Source organism: Equus caballus, chromosome 1, assembly GCF_041296265.1.
Source record: "Equus caballus isolate H_3958 breed thoroughbred chromosome 1, TB-T2T, whole genome shotgun sequence".
Lineage (NCBI taxonomy): Eukaryota > Metazoa > Chordata > Mammalia > Perissodactyla > Equidae > Equus > Equus caballus.
Genome location: NC_091684.1, coordinates 139862110 through 139889436, shown reverse-complemented (window position 1 = coordinate 139889436; position 27327 = coordinate 139862110). Strand labels below are relative to the sequence as shown.

At 42.0% G+C, this 27327-nt stretch overlaps 1 protein-coding gene across 23 annotated transcripts in view; it reads right to left on the bottom strand.

The window, feature by feature from the left end:
* INTS14 (integrator complex subunit 14) overlaps positions 1–24774 on the bottom strand; it is a 31360-nt gene extending 6586 nt beyond the window's left edge. The window contains exons 1-13 of one of the 23 annotated variants that reach the window (XR_011439851.1): positions 23217–23333; positions 22318–22427; positions 19365–19648; positions 17613–17720; positions 14293–14448; positions 13119–13237; positions 12279–12421; positions 10241–10333; positions 8858–8980; positions 8061–8205; positions 6352–6485; positions 4953–5054; positions 2489–3032 (exon numbers count right to left, since the gene is read on the bottom strand). Coding sequence is in view for 21 of the 23 variants with exons in the window: in XM_070270448.1 (XP_070126549.1) it covers positions 6352–6485; positions 8061–8205; positions 8858–8980; positions 10241–10333; positions 12279–12421; positions 13119–13237; positions 14293–14448; positions 17613–17720; positions 19365–19586 (1243 nt within the window). In the remaining 2 variants the exon portion in view is untranslated. The other 22 variants (XR_011439852.1, XM_070270448.1, XM_070270445.1 and 19 more) reach the window with 22 other exon arrangements.
* Positions 24775–27327: the final 2553 nt, after the last annotated feature.

The following is a 27327-nucleotide window of genomic DNA, read 5'->3' as shown; positions in this document are numbered from 1 at the left end:
AAATGGAAAAATGGGTAGAAGATAAAATTACACAGACACACACACACACAAATCATAAATATGTATTCTAGAAAGGGAGAAGAGAGAATACAGAGAGGGGAAAATAAAAGACATAATTCATATTCCCAGGACTGAAGAATAAGAATTGCCAGATGGAAGGGCCCACTAAGCGCCTAGCACAATGAACGAAAAGACCAGCAAGGAGGCACAACGCTTTGAAAATCCAGAACACAAAGCAGAGCCCCAAGGAGTGCAGGCGAAATACAGATTCGGGTCAAAGCCCTGGCAGTCAGCATGGCACTAGTCTCTCAGCAGCAGCACCGGAAGCCACAAGAGACAACAAAGCAATGCTTCGAATCTCTAAGGGAAAAGGATTCCCAGCCTAGAACTCAATATCCAGCCAAATGTATCAATCAAGTGTAAGGGATGAAAAGCAGACACTTCCAAATACGCCAGATGTCAGACATTTACTTCCCATGTATCCCTTTCTCAGGAGGATTCATGAAACAGGAGATGCATGGGAGAATGTGAAGGGAAGACTCAGGATGATGATCATGCAACAGGCCTAGAGAAAAACCAGTCCATTCATGAAACACAAAGAAGGGAGATGACTCTAAGCAAAAAGAAAAGGAAACTGACAAAAATACCTGAAGAATGTATTTTACTTAGGTAGGAATTAGTGACAGATACACAGAAAACAGCAAATACAAAAAAAAGAAAGTAGAGGCAGGCCATCAGGGAGTCAGAGAGCCCGGAGTGAGGGCTGCACTCGTCGGCTGCCGGCTCCCCAGACAGCCTGGCTGCCCAGCTCTTGACTGGAGTCTGTGAGGAACCTAAGCATCTTTCCAACAGAGCCTTCCTTTTAATTGAAGTTAGTCAGAATACATGTATCTTGCCTGCTAGAAAAAAGGAGAAAAGTATATAATTTTTTAAAAAAGGAAATTAACAACTGGGGCAGGGAACAAAGGAAATGTAACTTGGTATACCACATGGCTTAGCTGTAAATAACATTTACATCACCCAACAAGGAAAGAATACTGATTTAACCAAAAGGAACACCATAACCACCCTGGAAGGATGGAGGAAGGGAAAAATGTGTTTCTTGGGTGAGTGGGTAGGTAGTTATGGCAGTGGTAAGAGAGCTAAGCAGTCATCCTTAAAAAGTCAAAAAAAGATATTTAAAATGAAAAAAAAGGTCTAGAAATAGCTATATACTTATATTATTTAGAAATGTAAGTAAATACCAAAAGAAACAATTAAAAGTTGAATTGTCTCTAGGAACAGAATTAGGAGTAGGAGGGATAGGTATAAACAATAGTACTATTTTGCATGCTTTGCTTTGATTTTTAAAAAAACATAATAAAAACAGCAGGATCTATCATTATTACGTGTCTACTGTGTGTTAGGCATTTTATACACATTCTCTCCATCAATTCTCTCAACAACCCTCTAGGGTGGGTTATTACCAATTATTACTTGTTACCATAATGGCAATCTCAACTCTCCCAGACTGTTGTGAGAATTAAATGAGATGATGCACTTCATTGTGTCTAGCACAGTGGCTGGCACAAAGTTAAGTTCAATAACGTTAGCTCTTATTATCATTGAAAAGAAGAACAGACCCAGAAGGAAGGAAAAAAACAAAGATGAATACAGGGCTGAGTAAACAGCTGTTCAATCTGAATGAAGAATATGCCTAACAAGCCAATCATTGCTAGGTTAGAAGCCAGATCAGAAAGGAATTTGACTACTACTATCTTAGACTATGGACTGGCATCTGTGGAGAAAAGCATCACAAGAGTCTAGGTCAGAGGTTGGCAAACTTTTTCTGTAAAGGACTAGACAGTAAATATTTTAGGCTTCGTGGGTTATATAGTCTCTGTTGTACCTACTGAACTCTGCCACTGAAGCAGGAAAGCAGCCACAGATAAGACGTAAATGAATGAGAATGACTGTGTAATACAATTTTACAATAAAACTTCATTTACAAAACAAGCAGTGGGCTAGTCTGGCCTGCAGGCCATAGTTAGCTGTCTGCTGATCTAAGTGAAAGGGAAAGAAAGCCAGAACAACGCAAGAGCAGTGAGAACGAAAAGGCAGAATGGATGTAGGAATGCCACAGAGGGAATAAAGGAAGCAAGGAATCTCTCCATACACAAATACACACGCGCACACACACACCTTCCTCTGCCCTGTATTCTCCTCCAATTACTGTCCTCTTTGTCTTCTGTTTGTGGCCAAACTTGTCATCTTAATTTCCTCATCCGTAATTCATTCTTCAACCTGTCTCCTGGCTAACCATCCACTGAAACTACTCTTATAAAGCCACCAATAATCTCCTGACTGTAAAGATCAAATAACTTTTTTTTTGAGGAAGATTAGCCCTGAGTTAACATCCACTGCCAATCCTCCTCTTTTTGCTGAGGAAGACTGGCCCTGAGCTAATATCCGTGCCCATCTTCCTCTACTTTATATGTGGGACGCCTACCACAGCATGGCTTGCCAAGTGGTGCCGTGTCCGCACCCGGGATCCTAACTGGCGAACCCCGGGCCACCGAAGCAGGACGTGTGCACCTAACCGCTGTGCCACTGGGCCGGCTCCTCAAATGACTCTTGATTCATAGCGTCCTCTTCTTTTCTCTTGGTTTCTATTTCTTCCTAAAACTCTTTAATCACTTAAAACACTCATTCTACAGTCTCTTTCAGATTAAGTTCTCAAGGTGCTAATCCACCTGTTGGCCTTCCTTCAAAGGAGATAAAATCCTCTCATGATTTAAAAACTTTTTCAAATCATGAAATCTTCAGTGGACATTTGCTTTTTTCTACAGAAGTCCTTTTGCCCTGGGTTGCAGAGGCATTCCTACAGAGCCACTGGCTTCCGGAGGATGCACCAAGGGCTTCACTGCTTCAGAACCAGTTTTTGCATTATTTGGTTTTGGAGGTCCCCACTTCAGAATGGGCAGTGTCAATCTGCATGGTGCAAGACTTGGGCTTCGATTTCTCAAATAGGAGACTTTTTAATTTCTTTATATCTAGAAAAGCAGATAGAAACAATGGGTAGAATTTTTCTTGTCATCCACTCACTGAGAGGGTTCACCTTCCACACTCCCAGCTTTACTCAAGAGATTTCAGTTCCTTGTGACATTTGGGACCAAAGTCATGTCACCTGCCCCGTGTGAGTTTTAAAACCCCAAGCCCCTGGATCCTAGCTCAAGAGTTGGCAAACTATGGTCTGCTGCCTGTTTTTGAGTTAAGAATGGTTTCCATATTTTTAACCGGTTGAGAAAAAAAATCAAAATAATAATATTTTGTGACACATAAAAATTATATGAAACTCGGGGCTGGCCTGGTGGCACAGCACTTAAGTTTGCACATTCTGCTTTGGGGGCCCGGGGTTCCCCGGTTCGGATCCCGGGTGTGGACACAGCACTGCTTGGCAAGCCATGCTGTGGTAGGCGTCCCACATATAAAGTAGAGGAAGATGGGCATGAATGTGAGCTCAGGGCCAGTCTTCCTCAGCAAAAAGAGGAGGATTGGTGGCAGATGTTAGCTCAGGGGTAATCTTCCTAAAAAATAAATAAATAAATAAATTTAAAAAAATTATATGAAACTCAAATTTTTGGTATCCATAAATAAAACTTTATTGGAATACAGTCACTCCCACTCATTTACGTATTGTGCTACAATGGAAGAGTTTAGTAGTTATGACAGACCACATGGCCTGCAAAGTCTAAAATACTTTCTATCCGGCTCTTTATTGGAAAAGTCTGCTGACCCTTGGCCTAGACTCTAGGGCCTATGTTCAGTCAAAATCTTTAGGCTTCAATGGCAAAAGGCATCCTTCAGACCTTAACTGACATGCATGTGTATGAGACTTTGTATTTCCTTTTTGAGTCTCTTTATTCTCTTGGCTTCTGTGACATCACTTTCATGTACTTTTCCTCTTTCATCCGTCTATTCCTTCTCACTTTCCTTTACTAGCACTCTTCCCACTGCCCCTAGTAGTTGGTCCTTTCTAGAGGTATGCTCCTTGACTCTCTTTTTCCCTTAATCTCTATACCTTCCTGAGACTAGGGCTTCTTAAAGTGTGGTTATGGATCACCTGGATTGTAATCATTTGGGTAACAGTAAAACTGTAAGTTCTTGGGCTTGAATCCAGACCCAACAGATCAGAATCTCTGTAGGTGGGACCCAGGAAACAGAATTTTTAAAGGAGTTCTCCAGGTTTATTTTTGTACACAAAAACTCAACTTTGAGAACTATTGCCCCAAGCAATCTCCTTCATTCTCACCATTTTAACTATCAGTGACATGCTTACAAGTAAAAATTGTATTTCCAACTCTGCCTTCTCCCCTGACTTCCACACTGTCAGAGGAATTGTTTCTAGGCACCTCCACCTAAATCTCATAGGCACAAACTCAACATGTACAAAAGACATTCTCCTCAAATTTACTCTTCTCTGTTCTGTTTCAATTAATAGTACCACCTTTCACCCTGCAGCCCAGGTCAGAACCTGAGATCATTCTCAACTCTTCTCTTTCTTTTTTTTTTTTTTGAGGAAGATTAGCCCTGAGCTAACATTTGCCAATCCTCCTCTTTTTTGCTGAGGAAGACTGGCCCTGAGCTAATATCCGCGTCCATCTTCCTCTACTTTATATGTGGGACGCCTACCACAGCATGGCTCGCCAAGTGGTGCCATGTCTGCACCTGGAATCCGAACCAGCAAACCCGAGGCTGCCAAAGCTGAACGTGCGCACTTAGCTGCTGCGCCACTGGGCTGGCCCCTCTTCTCTTTCTTTTATTCTCATACCTAAAGACTGTGGATTCTACCTCCTATATGGCTTTTGCATAGATCTCATCCTGTCTATCCCCAGACATTGCCCCTGTTCAGGCTCTCACCTTCACATCTCCAGGACTGTCAGAGGAGACTTCTAACTGCAGGATGCCCTTACCTTTTCAAATCCACACTCCACAGAGTTATGTTTCTAAATGCAAATGTATTCTCTCTCACTTGGATTTCAGCCATATTGCACAACTCCAGGGGGCACCAGTACCTAGAATACAAAGTCTCCTAACTAGTATGTCCACTGTTCTCATTATAGCCAGAAGGATCTGATCATATCACTCCCCTTCAGTGGTTTCCCGGTATCTTCAGAAAAAAGTCTCAGCTCTTCACATTTCAGATGAGGTCTGCCCTGCCCCAGCCACTGTCACCTCTAACCTACTATCTGGTCCTCCCACCCCCACCCTCACTTTTCACTCTAGCTCCTTTCTTTTCTACAGGTGTTCCATTTGTCCAGGATGCCCTTTCTTCCTTCATGAGCTCAGCAAATTCCTCTTTTTCTTCAAAACTCAGCTAGGGCGTCTCTCCTCTGTGAGGATTTTCCTGAGTCCTCTAGGTGAGCTGATCATCCCCTCCTTCAGGCCAACTCTAATCTTGTGCTAGTCCGTGTTTATTACTCCACTTTCCACTAGATTTTGAGCAACTCCTGTTAACTCTTTTATACCCTAGACCTGGCACAGAATAGGCTGCTTAGTAGATGTTCCTGAACTTGAAATGGGCCCAAATGAGTCAAGGATGACTCTACAGTTTGAGACTGAGTACCTAGGAGCACAAAGGCCTCAATCAGAAGGAGTAGGAGAACGAGAAGAAGGAAGAGTTTAAGGGGAAAGGAGTGAGAGACAATGATTTCTATAACAAACATACTGAGCTTGGGACTGTGGCAGAATATCCAGTTGGAGAGGTCCAACTGGGAACTGGAAACGTGACATGCAAGCTCCAAGGAGAGATCAGGCAGGATAAAAGTTATAGATCTGGGGGAGTCTGAAGCTATAAGGGTTGATGAAATAACCATGAGAGAATAATAACCCAAGAGAAGAAGGTAAAGAATGACATCTTGGGAATCATGACGCAAAAGGAAGAAAAGATAAGACAAGATAAAGAAAAGCTGCCAAAGAAAAAGCTAAGCACCAGCAGAGTGCAGTGTTAGGAAACCTAAGGGAAAATAGTTTCAAGAAGGAAGGGGATTAAATTATCTAGGACTGACTGGGGGTTACCTAGGTTGAAGTACACTAAGGAAGAAAAAGTTTATGGAGAGTAGCTTTTCATTCTAAGCAGTTAGAGCATTCATATTTACTTAAAGCAATCTAAATGTTGGTATCCCCTGAGCTGTAAAGTTAAAAGTTCAAATATCAAACTCTCTTGGGGTTTTCCATATACAAATCCTGCATCAGAGACCACAGCATACCCATAACAGAGATCACACATCTCTCTGACTGCACAGTCAGAGCCATTCAGAATAGCAAAGAGAAAACAAAGGCAAGATAAATAAAATCTGATCTGGGTGATACCTGAAATAGGACCCAACTGTGCCATTTTCCCTAGCCATGGGAGAGGTTCTGGGCCAGGCTCAAAGAGAGACATCATGAGGTTTGATTTCTTCTTGCTGTCAGCTTGGGAGTAGAGCATTCCATGCCATTCAGGACTAGACGGAAAGAAGATAGAAGATCAGAAGAAGATCAAGCCTGGGACTGTCAAGTTAAATAAGTCTAGCCTGTGTTTTTCTCTTGAGAGACATGGACTTCAGCTTTGAAATCCGGCGCATCACTTTTACTAAAGCCAAACCCTAAACCTGAAAATGCATACTGCTGCCCCCTAATATTACCATTCCTCTGGGACATGTAGTATTATTCAGGAAAAATTATGCAGATATGGAAATCAAAAGCAGTCTTAAAAGAGAACAAAAATATCACAAGGGCAGCAAGTAGCTGCAGGGGTGGTGAGGAGTAAGGGCTGCCACTATAGGTCTTTTCAGCTGCCTCCCTGAGTCAGTCACAGCAGCACCAACACAGAGAAGCCCTTCTAACACAGGGCACAAAGCCATCACCTAGCTGTCTCTGCTTCTCAAAGGGTTCCAGGTGATTCTCATAGTCAGAGCCAGTACAATTAGCTTGGGTACCAAGACACACAGCAAACTGATACCTAATTATAACAGCATTCTTCTTTTTGGACCAGCTAATTTTAACTGAAGCAGAAATGGAGCTGTGCTTCCTCTGAGTACTCCTAACCTCTTGATACTAGTCAACCCCAGGTGACGGCCAGGAGATGATCAGTCACCTCTTCTTTCCTAACAATAGGTATTACAGAAAGGGAAGAAGAGAGTTTTGCAAATTCCAAGACTGCAGCAAATGCGAAAGCTACTAGGGCCTTCCTTGTAGGGAAGGAATACAGCCGAGTGGCTATGAGCATGGGCTCCGGAGTCAGAATGCAGGGTAAGAATCCTGGCTCTTTCATTCACTAGCTGTGTGACCTTGAGCAAGTTCCTTGACCTCTCTAAGCCTTGGTTTCCTCATCTATATAATGAGGATAATACTGAAACCTCCTGCATAGTGTTGTTGTGAAGAATTAAGGAGTTAACATATGTCAAGTGCCTAGAGGAGTCCCTCGCCCATAGTAAAATGTTCAATCAATGTTATCAGCATCTTTTTTTTCTGCTTTTTCTCCCCAAATCCCCCCAGTACATAGTTGTATATTTTAGTTGTGGGTCCTTCTAGTTGTGGCATGTGGGATGCCGCCTCAGCATGGCCTAATGAGCAGTGCCATGGCCGTGCCCAGGATCTGAACCAGCGAAACCCTGGGCTGCAGAAGCAGAGTACATAAACATAACCACTTGGGAATGGGGCCAGCCCCTATCAGCATCTTTTAAAATTTATTTCTACCCCTTCATTTTATAGCTGAGGAGTCTGTGAATATTGCATAAGATCTTATAGCAAGTTAGTAGCATTGCTATAACTGAACCCAGGTTTCCCAGATAGGAAAGAAAAGAGGAAAACTGAGAAAAGATATAAAAGCAATATAATGAAAAAGCTCACTCTGTACTTATTCTAGGGGACGATTTAAAGAACAGTTTAGAAGGTGATGAGAAGTGGGAAGGGTATGGCGAGGAGAGGAAAAAGGTGATGAGGATCTTTCTATTTCTTTCAGAAAAGTCTGGGAAATACTTCACTCTGTAAATTGATTCTCCCTTTCACTCAGCCAAAAGGTAAACAAAGTTTCTTACCCTAATTGAACTATTGCCACCATTCCTTCCACTTTTAGGCTGCCATGGAGGAGGACACAAAAGTTGGGTATTTTGCCTGCAATCTGATTGGCTGAATTTTCATCTTCATTGTCATCTGTTATGCCAGTACCCACCTCATCACCTTCTGCGAAAAGAAAACAGGTCAGGCTGAGATTCACTACATAAACCTCAAACCCCACTTATACTCTTGGCTGTTTCTAGCCTAGGAGGGAAAGTATACAAAGTTATAAAGGAGTATTATAATAAGTAAGAAAAACTCATATTCTGGTTTTCCAACATCTATATAAAAATCAGTTTTCATATGTTATATGAATTCCATTTAATATAAAACATCAGAATAGCAAATTTATCGAGGCAGAACTGACATTAGCGGTCACCTGGGGCTGAGGGAGATGGGGATTAGGGGTTGACAGCTAAAGGGTATCTTTTGTGGGGGGGTAAAAATTCTAAAACTCGAATTCTAACGTTAACTGTGGTGATGGTTGTGCAACTCTATAAATACACTAAAAACTACTGAGTTGTACTCTTTAAATGAGTGAAGTGTATGGTATGTGAATTATATTTCAGTAAAGCTGCTACACAAAACGATCAGCTTTCCACAGTTTCCACTAGGACACTCAGATAGATGCTCTCTGCAGGCTTCAGGCACCATCTTTTTTTTTTTTGAGGAAGATTAGCCCTGAGCTGCTGCCAATCCTCCTCTTTTTGCTGAGGAAGACTGGCCCTGAGCTAACATCCATGCCCATCTCCCTCTACTTTATATGTTGGACGCCTACCACAGCATGGCTTGCCAAGCGGTGCCATGTCCGCACCCGGGATCCCAACTGGCGAACCCCGGGCCGCCGAAGCGGAATGTGTGCACTTAACCGCTGCACCACCGGGCTGGCCCCAGGCACCATCTAAATAGAACCACAGATTCAGAGGTGTCAAGAGTGCTTTCAACTGACCATCTTCAAGCAGCACATGGATGGGACCCCCAAAAGTGAACAGCAATTACTCCATAAGCTTCTTGACCTGACTCTCCAACTCCAGGTTCTCTTATACACTCTGCTGACAGATGAATATTCCTACAATTAACTTCCCTCTGGAACTATCTGTCGCTTAATCTCATTCAAAGACTTTCTCATTCAACAGGAGGAATTTGCCCAGTTTAGCTTGATTTTCAATAGCCCTTACAAGAAAGTCCCATTTTGCCTTCCCATACTTTCTTTTCCACCATTCCCCTACACAAACTCTTCATTTTGCCCATTTTCTTTCTTGGAAGTTTATATGGGCATGCAGAATTCCCCCAGGAACTTAGAAATAAGGGAAAGTTGCTTGTTATCAATATCTAATCAAAAACAATAAGGTAAATTATAAACACAATGATCACAATAAGCCATGTGTGGTTACATATCAAGATCAGCATATCTCTGAATGTATGATTAAGGGTTACGGAATACCCAACACTCCAACTGAGATAACTGGACATAAATGGAATGTGATCATAACTCAGTGAGTGGAAACCTGATTGACTACATACACTCCTTGGAGAAAGCAGGTGAATATAAAGTGGATGGTCAGCCTACAACAGAGAAAAGAGAAGTTTAAAGTGCTAAAGACTAACGTTCTCCAAAGAAGGCTGAATTTGGGGGACATGACTTTACAGTTCCTGGAGAGGTATATTCCGCAGTGATGAGGCCTCACCTCACAAGGGCCTGGATTCATCCATTCATTCAACAGAATTTACTGAGATCTACTACATGCTAGGCATTGGTAGAGAAGGGATGTGGTCCCTCCCCTTATGAAGCTGTATTTAACTTCCATATTTATCAGGGAACCCTCTAAGAACTACTTTAGCTTCCTCAGCATGCTCCTACCAGGAGAGGCAGAGATGTGGATAAGAGACAACATTCTCATCTCTAAAGAGGACTATAAATTAACAAAGCAACATACAATAAATGTGTCAAAATGCTTTCCACAGTGTACAGTAGCAGAATTAGTTTTCTAATATATTAGGCAACATTCCATTTTTAAAAAATTCAATCCAATCACTATTCTTTTCCCTGAAATTCTGCAAAATGGGCTATCCTACTATCTAACATTCAAGAATAACTTTAGATAATAAGATACTTCATATGGATAATAAGATGCTTCAAATGAACAGAAAGAGAACTCACCTTTGTTAAGTGCTATAGGTAGGACCAGATGTCTGGACAGAACTGGGGGACTTGAAATATCAGCTATATCAATAAATCCCACTATTTCCAAATCTAACAGGAAGGAATCAACATAGAATTAATTCATGCTGGGAAAGTACATTATTTTCTATATACTAGGTTTCATAAATACAATGTTTAGGTTGGGAATTCAAATATGATGACTAGAAAGGTTATTAGAAGTTTCTCTGGATGACTTTAATAATTTGCACTTTAAGTAGCTAAGGAAATAAAGATAATTGTCTTTTATTTAAGGAATTTAAGTTATATGACAAATCAGCTAGACTTTATTTTTATGAGGCTAGGTCCCCAGCCAAGGCAAAAAAGCTTAAAAGTCAAATCCCTCTGTATAGTTAGGGGTGTTCAGGTCACCAGGGGGCAGTGTCAACACTTCTACAACAAGCAGCTGTCCTTGGAGGTAACAGTATTGCATTAAAAACATTTCCCTGATAAAGAAATATATTCTCTACAAAACCAAGGTAGCACTCTAAATATGACAATGATTTCTTTGCTTTATAGAAGCTGTATTAAAGACCAAAAGTATTTTTTGAAAACCCAAAATAAATAAGAAATAAAAGTTGCAACCCAAAGTACTTTTTTAAACTTTTTTTTCTGATTATATAAATAGTATAAAAACTTGGGAAACATGAAAAATTGTAAAGAAGAAAAATAAAGTCACTCATCATCAAAGAAAACCTCTATTAATGTTTTATTGAATTGCTTTTCAGTCTTTCTTCTAGGCATATAGACACTCATTTTCTCAAAACAAGTTTTAAAAATCAGGATCTTGGTAAGTACACTGTACTTCTAACACATCAGGAAATCTGATTCTCTGGAGATCTGCTGTCATTACCTTCTTTAGCAGAGTAACAAATGAATCAGCATAAGCAGTTATATTTTCATTTGAGCAGAAAAAGGCCTACATTTTAAAGTGGTTTAAATATAAGCTTTAATGAAGATCTTGAACTAAAAGTTTATACGGGAAAGAGAAGACTTATTCAAAGTTATTCATCAGAAAAGGATGGGAGGGAAGTGGAATCTAACTGTTTTGAAGGCAATACGACATTTGGCACAGCTTACTACACTGCTGTCTAGCCACAATGGAGGAGATGGATGCCCTACTTCAGACAGCAGGAGCAAAAGGCACAAAAAATAAAAAGCCTGTGCACAGACCTTCACTCTAAAACTCCTTACAATCTGCAAACCCAAAAATGAAATTAACATTTACTGTGCACTTAATGTTAATCATTTGTTGATTCAACAATGACCTAGTGAACACCTGCAATGCATTAGACATTATGCTAGTTACTAAAGCTGCAGTGGTGACTGAAACAGTGACAGTTTAGCATGTACCCACCACTCAAGGAACCCACCCACCAACAGGAGACAACTCTCCTCTGCACTATTCCTTGTTACTTTTGACTCTTCACTTTGCCAATCTCAGCTAAGCACAGCACCAGCAACATGAACCAGGTAACAGCAGTAGCACATCGCTTTCTTTTACTCATAATACAAGCAGTGGGCTAGAGGGGTACAATGCATTAGAGCTGAGACCCTAGAGATCATCTGGTTGATTCCACTCACCTAACCAGTAAAAACTGAAGTGACTTATCCAGGGTCACACAGGAAGAGTCAAGTCTAGAAGTTAGCACTTCATATATGACCTTAATTATGATGTTAATTAATCTTAGTATCTCTATTAAGAATTACCTCAAGGATTTCAATGCTAGTGAATCTGGCCACGATTTCCAACTCTAGTAATTTGTGGTTACAATTATCTAGGATTGGAGAGTAACTCATGACCTCATCATGAAAGATCAGTAATCCACCACCCCTTAACACAATTCATCCTCCCATCTAAAATGTACACTGAAGACAAAAGCACCCTAGTATCAGAATTTATATTTCTTTTCAACCCTCCTGGATAGAGAATAAAAGTCAGAAGTTAGAAGAAAGTAAGGATAACAGAAGAACTAAGAAGGAAGTTAAAAAAACTTACCTGTATTAATGACTTTCGGGATAGGATCGATTTCCTCATCTACAACAAAAGGTTCTGGCCGGGGGAAGACTTGCACATCAGCAGTTAAGTGGCCACACTTGAGAACAGCATGGAAAGGCGTATATGCCAGATCTATCAGTTTTCTAGAATATGATAATTAATTGTTATAGGAAGAATAGTATGACACATACAAAAGTAATTTTTTCAAGATGCAAAGTTTGTTTTCCCTTCAAGCTGACTCCAAAACTAAGAGCTGACCATTTGTGAAACAGAACAAAATCTGACATTTTCGGTAAGGAAATTTCAATTCTTTTTTTTTTTTTTTGAGGAAGATTAGCCCTGAGCTGACTACTGCCAGTCCTCCTCTTTTTGCTGAGGAAGCCTGGCCCTGAGCTAACATACATGCCCATCTTCCTCTACTTTACATGTGGGATGCCTACCACAGCATGGCGTACCAAGTGGTGCCATGTCTGCACCTGGGATCCGAACTGGCGAACCCCGGGCCACCAAGAAGCAGAACATGGGAACTTAACCACTGCGCCACTGGGCCGGCCCCGGAAATTTCAACTCTGAAAAGCCCAAAAGCAAGTTAATCTTTGAAATTGCTGAGTCATTGTAAGGAAGTCAACATCAACAGGCATTATAGATTTAGTCACGCTTAATTTAAAAGGGAATGAACTTTAACAAAAATCACTACTACCGATTATCATATCTGAAAAATGTGCAACTTGGGGAACATGAAACGACACAATTAGAAATAGTAAAATAGATTTTATTGCTGGATACCAAATGGTAATAATAGATTGTAAGAAGGCAAGAAAGCTCTAAGTATATACTTACCCAAACATAGACTGTACATTTTTCAAGCACAGGGGGCCATCAATAGTAAAAATCTGCCCTTCACCATTGTTTAAATCTATGAGACGCTCAAGGCAATCCAAGGAATCAGTGCTCTGAAGCTACAAAGCAAAACAGATGACTCTTTTAAAGTGGCACAAAATGCCAGGTTACTATCAGTACACCAAGGTCATGCCCATCACAACAACACAGGCAATAAATAACAATGATGATTTTTTTAACAATGCGAGAAGGAAAATAACTGGAACAATTTTGACAAAAGGTTACCAAAGAGGAATGTTATATAAAATGATAACACTAAGAGCTATTTCATTCAGAAGTAGTTTTGCAAAGATTCTCAGAGGTGACCACAGCTGGTATTTACAGAGTATCTTCCCTCCAAAGTGTGTCCAACATCTTTTGGTAAGAAACATCATTATCTACATTTTACAGATCGAAAAACTGAGGTGAAGAAAGGTTAAATAACTTTCCCAAATAAGTGGGAAAACCAGGAAGCAGAGTTTAATAAAACAAACATCAGAGTAACGATACTTTACAAAAAAAATCAAGCACACTTCTGTCAACATTTCTGATGGAATAGACACAAGAATTCCTAAATGAGGGAAATACCTAATACCAAAAAGAACATTCAACGCCTCAGCATTGAAGAGTCTTTGTGGGAAGCACGATGGATAACAACTCAGCTGTGTTCCCTGAGATGGTGCAACACTCTGAACTTTCTGTTTTGTTTTGTTTGAGAAAGATTAGCCCTGAGCTAACTGCTGCCAATCCTCCTCATTTTGCTGAGGAAAACTGGCCCTGAGCTGACATCCATGCCCATCTGCCTCTACTTTATATATGGGATGCCTACCACAGCATGGCTTGCCAAGTGGTGCCATGTCCGCATCCGGGATCCGAACTGGCAAACCCCGGGCCGCCGAAGCAGAACGTGTGCACTTAACCGCTGTGCCACCGGGCCGGCCCCAACACTCTGAACTTTCAATGAGCATTTGAGACCCAGTCTTTTCAAATATAGTTAGTGACCAGCCTCAACTGAAACCAATGGAGTTCAATGTTCTAGTACATGCAATAAAATATTAATAGAATATAATGAAAAATAAACTGAGTCTTAAAATGTATCTAATCAAACGATAAAGAACTTAGTAAAACGCATCACCTCCTCCAAATTTGCCATGCACATGATGTATAACTTAGACGGGAAAGGGAAAGGCAGTGGAAACCGGTTGTTCTCACTTCGCTGACTGTGAGTAGCTAAGGAATGCCGCAGGGACCCTCTGCCAATGCCAAGACAGCCATCAGTCACAAGAACAACCTGTTTACAAAAAGTGAGAGGTTTGTACATGAAATAACATTTAAAGCAGTTTCATTTAGCAATTTTTCCCTTCTCCCTAATTGCATTTATACTCAAAAACCTGCCTCTGCAGGGACACAAGCAACCAAGTGAATAAATCTCAAAAACATTTTGTCAAGTGAAAGATGACAGACACAAAAGAGTATACACTGTATGATTCTATTTATATGAAGTTCTGGAACAGGTAAAACAAAGCTAAGATAAATCAAACAGGGGTCTGGGACGTGTGAGGATATTGACTAGAAAGGGGCATGAGGAAACTGGGGTAATGGAAATGTCTATACCTTAATTGGAGTAATGGTTACATAGACGTATGCATTTGTCAAAATGCAGTGAACTGTGTATTTAAGATCTATGCATTTTACTGTATTTTATCTAATTAAACCTAAAAAAAAAAAAGCATCTACCTATGAACACTTAAAAAAAGGGCAAAAACATTCATAACCAGTTCTTACTTTATTGTGTTAAAACTAGAACTCCATCTCTAAGATAAGGAGTTGGCACCTAAGGCACCAATGTCAAAAATCGCATGAGGACTTATTTTACACGCGTCCCTAGGAAGTACCAGCACAGAAGTCTGCACCTTGACACTTTATTTTCAAAGATGATAAACTCTACCCCTAGTTGACTAAAATGACAACCGCTTTTAAGACGTATTTGTAAAAGCCATTTAACCAGATGTGTACAAGATCTTTAAAATGCATTCTTAATCAACTCCGTAATTTGAAAAAGCTTTCAAAATATACCAACATTAGATGGTGGTTACAAATCATTTTCCTTTTCCTCATTGCTTCAAAGCAATTCTGTGGGAGGTGGGCTTTCCAAGCATTCCAGGGGAGGATTATTTTTGCTCTCCCTAGCCTAGCCTAGTAACTTGATAATAACAGGCCATTAAGGCAGCATTAGGTGGTTGCACAATATGAAGTACCAAGATTGGCACTTACTTCTAAAGCCCAAGAATGCTTAACAGAGGTCCCCTGGAGAGATGTCATCTTTTGGGAAGACAGTCAATTGACTACTAGGCAATTTTCTCTTCTAGGTACCAACAATTGCTATATAATGATTTATTTCTACCACTAACTTTTTCAGACGCTGTGTGATAATGAAATATTTCATGTATTGTCAAAATGACACAGACTTTCCTCAGATAATGAAAACATAGTCCAGCTGTCAAAAAGATTAGTTAAAAAGTTGCATATTAAAATAAATCCATTTGATAGTAACTGATTATAAAAAACAATCTCTAATAACTTCCACCTCTAGTACAGTGTTTTGGACCTGGTTTACCCCGAAATTCATCAAGCAGTCCAAGTGAATTCAGGCCCATCTCCTTGCCCTCAGAGTACAGTACATCTCAAATGCAGAGTCTTCCTTTTTGCAAGGGAAGAAAAAAACAGCAAAATGCAGAAGTCTGCATGGTGCACAATGTCTGGCTCTGACATACTTTCCGAGTTTTTTGTCTGAGACGACTGAAGTAGCAAATGAAACTGTGCTACCTGCTAGCTTCCAGTTCAAAAGATACTGACAACGAAACTTCACTTATTCAGTATACTGTCAGGAAATTAGATATTCTGTATGTATGGATTTACCAAATAAATATTATTTATCAAGTAAGTTGCCAAACGTTTTTATTTCTGAAAAGAAAATGATTAAAAGGCATTTACTGGCTTTTTAAGAAAGTGTCCACTAAAGTGATTTGATTTAACCTTTTAGTCGTAGCTCAGGGTCTTCATTAACCCAGGAGTTCATACTGCATAAAACAAGGTGGTTTTTGCAGTAATAAAAAACAATGTAAAAAAAAGTTGGGTTTATTGAGATATAATTGACATGGAATAAATTTTACCCTTTTTAGTATACAGTTCTGAGTTCTGACAATTGCATTCAGTGATGTAACTACTCCTACAATCAAGATAAAGACCAGTTCCATCACTGCGCATATTCTCTTGCCCTTCGAGTCAACCCCTATCCTTTCCTCACCCCCAGGCAACCACAACCTTATTTTTAATTAAAAAATCAATACCAGGGATGCCACTGACACTACTGAGGAATTCTATGTTTGACCCCATAATAAGAAATCAGGGGCCGGCTGGGTGGTGCAGCAGTTAAGTTCGCATGTTCCGCTTCGGTGGCCCGGGGTTCGCCGGTTTGGATCCTGGGTGCGGACATGGCACCGTTTGGCTAAGCCATGCTGTGGTAGGCATCCCACATATAAAGTAGAGGAAGATGGACACGGATGTTAGCTCAGGGCCAGTATTCCTCAGCAAAAAGAGGAGGATTGGCAGCAGTTAGCTCAGGGCTAATCTTCCAAAAAAAAAAAATCATACACCAGGGGCTGGCAAACTATGACTAACTGCCTGTTTTTGTAAATGAAGTTTTATTAGGGAGACAGCCATGCCCATTTATTTACTTATTATCTACAGCTGCTTTCATGCTATGACAGCAGAGTTGAGGAGTTGCCACAGACACCTACAAACCCTAAAATACAGAAAAAGTTTGCTGACTCCTGTTGTAGACTATTACAATTTTCCTTTTAGCAATTTTTCTGTTTTCCCCTTTAAAATATGCTACTACTTCTCAAGGTACCTGTTTACAGCAAACTTCCAATTCTCTTTTTCTGCTACTACTCTGCTCAGATTTGATACTAATGTGGACTGACTAGAGACTCTAAGTAAAGGACAAGAGATTTTATGAAATTCATACTCTTCACTTTTTAGACAACTCAAATAGTTGAGACGGTTACAAGTTTGCTAAATAAATGCTACACTGAGATAATGAAGATAGACTATATTGTACTAACGTTTATAATCCTATCACTCAAAACTATAATCACCCCTTTCAGGGAGTGTTAGTTCTGAAATTCCACTGTGAGCCCTCTGTGCTTTATACAAACAATATTAGTTTGCAATAAGTCAATTTATTAGGAGGATGCTTTCCTTAAGGCATAACTGTACTGCTTTCTGAGCATATTAGCATTGATTTAGTGCCTTCTTTTAAAAAGATATCAACAGTGTATAATGTAGTTTGTGGAAATTACAATGCATGCTGTGTCAGAGTCTGAAGAAAATCAAAGCATCTCAGTGGTTAATGTTTTTAACTCAGGGCAATGAAAAAGAATTGATCATTACCTGGCAAGGAATTGCACCACCCCATTCCTGCTGAACAATATTGCAAACACCAACTAATGCAGACTCCAAGCAGGTTTTATCATAATCATCCATATTACTTAGTGCTTCCTGATTGAATAAAAGATAAAATTGCTCATTATTCTTTATTGTTTTAATTTGTTATTAGAAAACAACATAAACTGTTCAAAGTATGAATGTTATACAGGGGACATTGTGTTTCTGGGAGCCCAAAAGCATAGGTTCTTAAAGAAAAACAGTAAAACAGACTTCCTCAACTATGAAGGATAATTAAAAGAGCTTCTCTTTATTCCATCCTCTTATCAGGTGAGAGTAAACAGTCCACCAAGTTCCTATCTTTATGAGTGGACCTTGAAGGAAATAATTAAAATCAAGAATTTTTAACACATCACAAAAATAATGACAAAATTTACTGAGTACTAACTCTTTCCTAAACACCATTCTAGACATTTTACATGCATTTAATCATCACAACATCCTATAAGGTATAGATTATTAACCCATTTTTAAAATGAGAAACCTAAGGTACAGAATGATTAGGTAACTTTCCTAGATCTTGTGCCTAGAGGTGGCAGAGTCTAGATATGAACCCAGTCAGTCTGACTCCAGGAATCTTGGTTTTAATCACGACTCTGTACTACTTATACAGCAATTCTCTAAATTTCAGAACTGCTGACCATCCAAAATCCTTATTCGCTTTTAAGAAATCCACTGCAATTTTAAAAAAAGCTTTTGAGGGGCCAGTACAGTGGTGCAGCAGTTAACTTCACATGTTCTGCTTTGGCAGCCCGGGGTTCGCCAGTTCAGATCTTGAGTGCGGACCCATGCACTGCTTGGCAAGCCATGCTGTGGCAGAAGTCCCACATATAAAGAAGAGGAAGATGGGCATGGATGTTAGCTCAAGGCCAGTCTTCCTAGCAAAAAGAGGAAGATTGGCAGCAGATGTTAGCTCAGAGCTAATCTTCCTCAAAAAAAACCCATAAAACCTTTTTAGAAAATGATTTAAAAAAATGAAAGCTTTTGAGTCACTTAAAAACGTGAGTTATTAAGCAGAATGACTTTTTAAAAATTTTATTACTTATATTTTAAAAAAATCACACTATATTGATCCTGGATTTCTCAACTGCATAGCAATTACTAAATTCTTTGATTTAATTCCACAGACACTTACTGACTGCTCACTATGGGCAAGACACTGTTGGAAATGTTAATGGTTTAGATATCAGAAAGTAAATTCTCTGGTATATCACAGACAACATCTTTGGAAAATAACACCTATCAATTGAGGTTTATAAATTATAATTTCTTAGCATCTGCAAATCAAAGGCTATTTGTTGGAGAAGAAATACAGTTTTGAATTACTCTAGAATAAGTTTTTTTCTAAGGAATGGCTGTTTTTCATCTCCTCAAGTTTTACAGGAAAGTAGAAGAGTAAAGTGTTGAACCTACAGACCCTAACTTTAGGGAATGGGGCACTACATGCTGACATCCTCCCGTTTCCACAGAGAAGTCCAGAAAATAAGGCTACAACTCACAGCTCTAACTCATAGCTCTACCAAAGGCATATGGCCTACTGGTTGTGAATCCTTGTTTTACAGCTACACTCAGATATTATACTCATAGACTTATCATTAAATAATACCAAGTTCTAAATATTCAGTGCAACATGATAACACTGCTTTCCTCCCTATAAATTTGGGTCCTGTATACACAATAACTCATTCCTTTTTGTACCTGGAGGGTGTTATAATCTCTTGTGAAGGGAACCATCAGCTCCCAGAGTGATGAAAAAACCACTAGGGCTGTAAACTCAAGCTTGTAATTTGTGGCCATGTGCTCAAACAGCATTGTCAAACCATGGGCTGCTAGGTGCTTGCGCTGATATTCCTCAGACCCCTCGAGAGACACAGGTCGGGTCATGGAAAGGGATACATCCATCACCACCACCGTCGGCATGATGAAAATGATCCCAGTGTTCCCAGTCAGAACGTAGACAGACAGCTATAGATAGAGAAGTGCTGTAGAAAGTAAATATAATTAGGTCTTACATGTCATGGAGAGAAAAAAGTATGTTTTTCACCATAATTTTAACCAAACTTTCCAGAAATGAGTGAAGGCAAACCCCATTTAAGCTGAGGTGAGGGCAAATTTGCAGAGAATTCAGTGGGAGGGAAGCAAGCAGCTTTTAGTTCACTATGAGGACCACTCCTAGAGTCACTCACTAAGTGGTCATAAATCAAGGACCACCTTAAGTATTTGTATTTAAAAAAAACAACATTAAATTCAGGTAGCCTTGACTTTTATACTTTCAAATTTTATACAACTTAATATAACAAACACGCCTACATCACCTCTCCAACACTTAATTTACTAAAGAACATTTCTACTTGTTATATGGTGGCGCTTTTTGACAATCAGTCATTCTTTTTGGGAACTATCACTATCTTAATCAATAGAGCTGTATTTGTGCAAATGTTTAATTATCTTGTTGTTTAGTGCCTCTTTTTTGGTTAAAATGAATGCAACATATGAAAATAAAAGGGCTGGTAAAGCCATAATCCAAATTAGACAAAGCAGGAAATCTGTAAGCATGACAAAAGCAATCAACTGCTAGTCTCAGTAGTGCTCATCGTACATAAACTGAGCAACAGCGTTCTAACTGTGAAGGAAAAGAACAAAATTAAAGAATATGTATGACAGCTGGCATTATCTCATGAAATTGTGTACTAAAGTCAAAATGTATAAGAAATGGAGAAAACAAAGAGCTGTGTAAAATTATGGATTGAGAAGTAGCATAAAGAAAACATTCCTGTGCTCAAAAATCAAACGTTCACAGATATACAGACCTGCTCAGGGGGACAACAGCTTGCTGCTACTCTATTATTAAGCAAACTAAAGTCTATTGACACATGAAATATCATATAGCTATAAATAATTGCACATATGTAGATATCAGAAATATTTATATAATGTATTAGTCATTGAGAAAAGCAGGTCACAGGATTGTATGTATACACTAATCACAGCTTCATAAAAATCACTGTGTTTGTACAATTAGGGAAGACTGGATGGACATAAACAGGTTAGAAATTTAATGTTCACCATTTTCTTTTTTAGAACTTCCTTCAAAAACTTAACAGTGGCTAGACTGCTCATTTTAGTACAGTGTTCACCTGCAAATATGTGATATTCTAAAATTCCATTTGTAAATAGGCTATTGGGAACTCAGAACATACTGGTTCGTGGAAACAATGTTATAAATGGGGGTCAGGAACTCAAGTCAAGTATGAAAAGCCTTTTTACCACATAGTGGCCTGAGATACATTTCAAATACAGTAATGCTTCATGTATCAATAAAGATTAAATGAGATAAAAATTACTTTTCCAGACTCCTTAGAATTCCAAAATGTTTAACCATTTTGATAGAAGAAATTAAAATGTGTATCCCTCTTTTCTGCCTCATTCAACACTGTGTGTTAAACATAATTCACTCTGTTATGATGAGGTGGCATCACCACTCTAAACCCCAATACTGCCCAGCACACTGCTACCCTGATGCTTTACTTTATACCAGCACTCCCTCAAGTGTGTGCTGCAGAACACTGTTCTGGAGGGATGCTCCAAGAAAAACGAGTTCAGGCCTTATTAAAGATGCTGAAAACTTCTACAGCAAAGAATACAGTTTAATTTGCTAACCTTGTATTTCCCATTTAACTCTTCTCCACATAATTACTGTTCAGGTCCCAGAGAACAAGTATTGTATAGAACACACATGGAAACAATGCCTTGTATTCAATGGATCCAGGCTGTTGTGCCCTGTTTCAGCCTCCTCCTTATAATTAATTTTTAGACCATCAGCTTGCATTCCACTTTTCTCAGTAACCCTCTGTAATCATCCTCCCTCTTTCTAATTCGCTGCTGCTTGGCTACTACAGGCTGGTAAGCCAGGTAATCAAGCTTGTTAAAACTGTGTCCAAAGTCAAAGTTAACAGGCTCTGAGAGACTGTGGGTTTCTTGCAGTGTCAAATGCATGAGCTTTGGTGTATCAACTTGGTACTGTTTCATTTACTCAGTCTTTTTTATTTTCTTTCTGGGTCTCAGCTGTGTTGTTCAAAAAGTGAGGTGCTCTACAACACTGGTGCAACTACACTACATTAGACCATAAACTCACTAAGGGCAGAGATCATGTCAGATTTTGCTCACCAATGTCCCCTCAGAACCTATCACAGTAACCGGCACACAGTACGTGCGGGACAAAATATTTGATAATGGCTAATGAACTACCCCTAATCACTAGAGAGAACATTATTTGGCAAAATACATGATAAATTTTAACTCTGGACACCAGAAATGCATTTCCTCCTCTCCTCCTCATTCAAGCGGAGATACTAGGGACTCATGCCTCTACCCACCTATAGAGTTTACCCAGCTCCCACAGCAGAGCAGCCATTCATGCATAGAGGCCTTCATGTTATGCAAAGTTGGGGATCATGAGGAGTACTGCCCTCCCCTCTTAGAAGAATGGGGAATAGGAGACATAGATTTAGGTCAGGTATAAGAAAGCCCATGAAATCTGCTGTAACACTGAAACAGGTGACCACAGCTGGCAGTCTGGTCTTCTCTGCAGACACCTCTAGAGCTGGCTCTTTCTCCTGACTGTTGCATTTGTGTCCACCCCCAAACACACCTCCTTAACGGCGGCAAAGTCATGGGAAACCAATTTAATACTCCGGTTGTAAGCATAGGAGAGAGAGAACTGAATGTTCTTGAAGGATGGTTCACTCAAGCAGTCTAGGCCTAAAAAGAAAAAAAAAAAAAAGAATCCCTGCCCATCACAGTCCAGCAATTCTGTGAGAACACGATCTTTTTCTCACGTGGGTTGAGTCTTACCCACGAGGTCCCGACCCCGCCCCACCCCTTTCACTGTTTACATATAGAGCTTAAGACAACTAGGGGTCCTCTTTCTCAAGAACAATCTACTCCTGAGAAGAGACCCTAGCCACCCGATATGGCCTTAACGCCAAGTCTCTATCAGCACACATTTACGATTCTTCCCTGAGGACGACAATTAGCTCATTCATAAAGAATGATTCTCAGCAGTTTCGCCCTCAAAGCGCGATGGCACTCGAATTTCCAGGGTCCCGCCCACCCTGAGGTCCCCCGGTCACCCTGACTTCCGTCGCCTGAGTCCTGCCGAGCTCACAGATGCGACTCCATCTCTAAGCCGCCCGCCTGGAAATACGGAACTCCTGCGTTTGGATTGCAACTAGGGGTGCATTTTTACCATAAAATCAGTCAAACAAAAATTGAGATCTGGAAGTCTCTTAGGGGAAGAGGGGGCGGCCAAGCCTGGGCAGGAGGCCGAAATCCTGGGGTTTTCGCGGAGCTGGAGACCCGCAGCCACGGAGCGAGGGGAGGCCGAGAGCAGGGCCCCAGAACCGGCGCCGCAGGGATGGCGCGGGGCGACCGCCTGCGCAGCAGGAAGGCCGGGCGCCCGCCCTGCGTCGTTCCCCACCTCTGACCCCTTCTCCTGCGGCTCCAACCAGCAACAAAGGACAGTCCGGAGACCCGGGCTTTCCCACTCACCCAGCGCCCATGGTCGGCACGGTCCGTCCGCACAAACTTTCCCCCCGCGCGCCACAGCCGGAACTACAGGGCCGCGCGAAACAAGGGAAGCCGGCGCCGGGCCTGCGCGCGGGCGGGGCCGGGGGCGGGGCCGGGGGCGGGGCCCTGGCGGGGCGGGGACGCTAGGGGGCGCGCCCTTCTCAGCGTGTCTCCACCGCCCCGGATCCGCGGCGCCGGCTGTCCCCACAGAGCCCCAACTTCGCTGAGCCCTGGCTGTGTCGTGTCTTCGCTCCTTCCCCCGCTCTCCACTGTCGGGCTCTTCTGCCATTTCCCTCTGGCCCCCTGCCCGCCTGCCCCTCTTGCCGGTGACTCTGGGACCCTTCACACGACGACTCCCCCACTCACCCGCGCCAGTGGCTGTCCCGGCCTAACCCTCACTGATCTTTGCCCTCTCCCAGTCCTCCTCGGGCCTCTCGCTCGTGGCCTGTGGCCCGGCTGACAGAATCCTCTCCATACTCCTTTTAGACTGTAATTGCCGCCTGAGGGGTGTCGTCCTAAGCACGCTGTCCGCTTTTCTTAGCTGCCCGGAGCCAGCTGGCTCGTCGGGACTTCTCCCCTTGGTCTCCTCAGCGCGACGCTCGCTCCGTCCCACCACCGCCTTTGAGGGAAGCGGAGGGCGGCTTCGGTCAGGTCGCCTGCCCTGGCCGCGGGGCTCACTGCGGGCGGGGCACCCAGGCTCTCCCGGGACGCCCTCACTGCCTCCCCTCCGGCCACCTGCTGTCCCCCGGCAGCCTGTGCCTCAGCGCGGGCCTGAGGGGACGGGAAGTGACTCTAACCATGTAGGAGGCAGGAGATGCCAGCTGAGGCGCCCCTGTGGCTGCCAGGAGGCCCCGGGTAGTGGCGGTTCAAAGAACCGTGTTCCACCACAGGGGTTACAAGCGGCCACAGGGAGGCCTCCTGAGGGCCTTAGGCCTTCGGGGCGTGGCCTTTGAGTCGGTGGGACGGGGCGGGGGCGCGGCGGGCCTGTCTGCCTTTCACAGCTTGTTCTGCGGGAGAGAGCAGGCTCCGGTTGCTCGTCGTTCTTTCCTGTCTCCTTAGATCAGAGGTGGCCGAGGAAGGCGGCTCAGTCCCTGGGAATGCCAGCGGCCTGCAGACGGCCCTTTTTCTTCAGAACTGTTCTCTTCAGCTTGGCTAGTCTCACCGTCCCAAGACCGTGTTCTGCCTGAGCAGGCGCTGGGGCCTGGCTAGTGACGGCCCATGCTGATTGCGGAGTGGTAACGCCTGATTCCCCACTTTGGGCGAGGGCCTGGGCTACCCCTGACGTGGTGACGCTCAGCCGTGGGTCACGTTCTCCCGCTGGTTCCAGCCCAGCTCCAGGCACCGATTGGTTCCCTTACCCAGTCCTGAAGCTCAAGTTTATTAGTTTGCTGACGGGTGATCAGATCTTGGTGACCTGGTTCTGAATACAGGCTTTCAGGAGACTGGGGAGGCAAGAGGGCAATTTATTAAAATTGAGGCTAAAAGGTAGAACTGCCAAGAGGCCCGCATCAGTTAGGGCAAGTGGTAAGTGCTCCTTTTTAAAAATTCTTAGTAGAATCCCATTAAGAATGAGAAGGTGGGGGCCGGCCCTGTGGCGCAGCAGTTAAGGTCACACGTTCTGCTTCTCGGCGGCCCGGGGTTCGCCGGTTCGGATCCCAGGTGCGGACATGACACTGCTTGGCAAGCCATGCTGTAGTAGGCGTCCCACATATAAAGTGGAGGAAGATGGGCATGGATCTTAGCTCAGGGCCAGTCTTCCTCAGCAAAAAGAGGAGGATTGGCAGCAGATGTTAGCTCAGGGCTAATCTTCCTCAAAAAAAAGAAAAAAAAAAAGAGAAGGTTGTTCAGTGAATATAAAATCAGAGAACATCAGCACCAAGAGTTAGAAGATCTTAAAGGGGGTGTCTTTCAAGCCACAGCTGGCTAATGAGTTTCTTTTTCCCACTCAAGAGACCCTCAACGTTTGGATGTTTCCACATACACATTGAAGGAAATCACTAAACAACTTCCTTCGCATAATCTGTCATCCCCTTTATTTTTCGCTGCTTTGAAACCGTGGACCACTGTCACAGAGGCTTTGAAAGGCTGAGTGGTTAGGTCCCTAGTCTGGCAGAATAAGGGTTAGTGACAGAAATAGTAAGCTGCTCACAGGCGTCAGGTCCCGGGGCTCAGAGGGAAGTTCAGATATCCAGTTCTCCTAGGGCACCCGTTGAAATTTTAGATTCCCAGGCCGGGCTGACCGAATTGGAATTTCATGGGTTGGTGCCTGGGAATCTTCATCGTTAAGTTCCCAAGATGATTTTTCGTCTACAGAGATGAAGGGTAGGAGTGAGTGAGTGAGGAAAAGGGGAGAGGGGAGAGGGCAAGCGGTGAGCCTGTATCCCTTTTCTGTTCTTCCCTCCCTTCTCACTCTCGCATGCTGTTCTTTGCCCTGTGTCTTCCTTCCCGCCTCCTGTCTGGACCTTGTCCACTCCCAAATCATACTTGCAAGCTTCAGGCTATCCCCTTTTCCCCATCACCCCACCCCATTCCACCATTTTCACCAAAGTGGAAATCCAAAGAGATCGTAGATGTGACCCATCTCTCTTCTTACAAGTTTTATTATTGGAAATTTTCAGACATAGGCAAAGATAGGGGAAATAGCATAATAAATCCTCATGTACCCTTCACTCAGCATCTACTGTCAACTCAATCTTGTTTCATTTATACCCTTACCCACCTCCCCCCAGCATATTATTTTGATGCAGATCCCAGATAGCATAACATTTTGTCCATAAATATTTCAGTATGTATCTCTAAAAGAGAACTTTTTTTTTAATTAATAAACTTTATTTTTAGAGCAGTTTTAGAGTCACAGCAAAATGGAGTAGAAAGTAGAGAGTTCCCATATACTCTGTATACACACACAGCCTTGCTGATGATCAACATCCTGCACCAGAGTGATACATTTGTTACAATCCATGCACCCACATTGACACATCATTATCACCCAAAGTCCATAGTTTACCTTAGGCTTCACTCTTGCTGCTGTACTTCCATAAGTTTTGACAAATGAATAATGACATGTATCCACCACTATAGTATCAGACAGAATAGTTTCACTGCCCTAAAAATCTTCTGTGGGGTGGCCCGGTGGTGCAGGAGTTAAGTTCATACCTTCCGCTTCTCGGTGGCCTGGGGTTCCCTGGTTAGGATCCCGGGTGCAGATGTGGCACTGCTTGGCAAGCCATGCTGTGGTAGGCGTCCCACATATAAAGTAGAGGAAGATGGGCGTGGATGTTAGCTCAGGGCCAGTCGTCCTCAGCAAAAAAAGAGGAAGGTTGGCAGTAGTTAGCTCAGGGCTAATCTTCCTCAAAAAAAAAAAAAAAAAATCTTCTGTACTCTGCCTTTTTATCCCTCCCCTTTCCCTGACTCCGAGCAACTACTAATCTTTTTATTGTCTTTATAGTTTTGCTTTCCAGACGTCCTATAGTTGGAATCATACAATGTGTAGCTTTTCCAGATTGGCTTCTTTTGTTTAGTGTTATACATTTAAGGTTCCTCCATGTCTGTTCATGACTTGGTAGCTCATTTCTTTTCAGTGAAGAATAATATTCTCCTTTCCAGATGTACCACAGTTTACTGAAGGACATCTTGGTTGTTTCCAACTTTTGGCAATTATGATTATGGCTGCTATAACCATCATTGTGCAGGTTTTTGTGTGGACGTACATTTTCAATTCATTTGAATAAATACCGAAGAAAGAGAGCGCTGGATCATATGGTCAGAGTGTAACTAGTTTTGTAAGAGACTGCCAAGCTATCTTTTGAAGCGGCTGTGCCATTTTGCATTCCCAACAGCAATGAGTGAGAGTTCCTGCTGCTCCACATCCTCACCAGCATTTGGTGTTGTCAGTGTTCTGGATTTTGGCCATTCTAATAAGCGTAGAGTGATGTCTCATTGTTGTTTTAATTTGCAATTCCCTAATGACATATGATGTTGAACATCTTTTCATATACTTGCTTGCCATCTGAATATCTTCTTTGGTGAAATGTCTGTTCAAGTCTTTTGCCCATTTTTTAATCAGGTTGATCATTTTTAAGTGTTGTTTGTA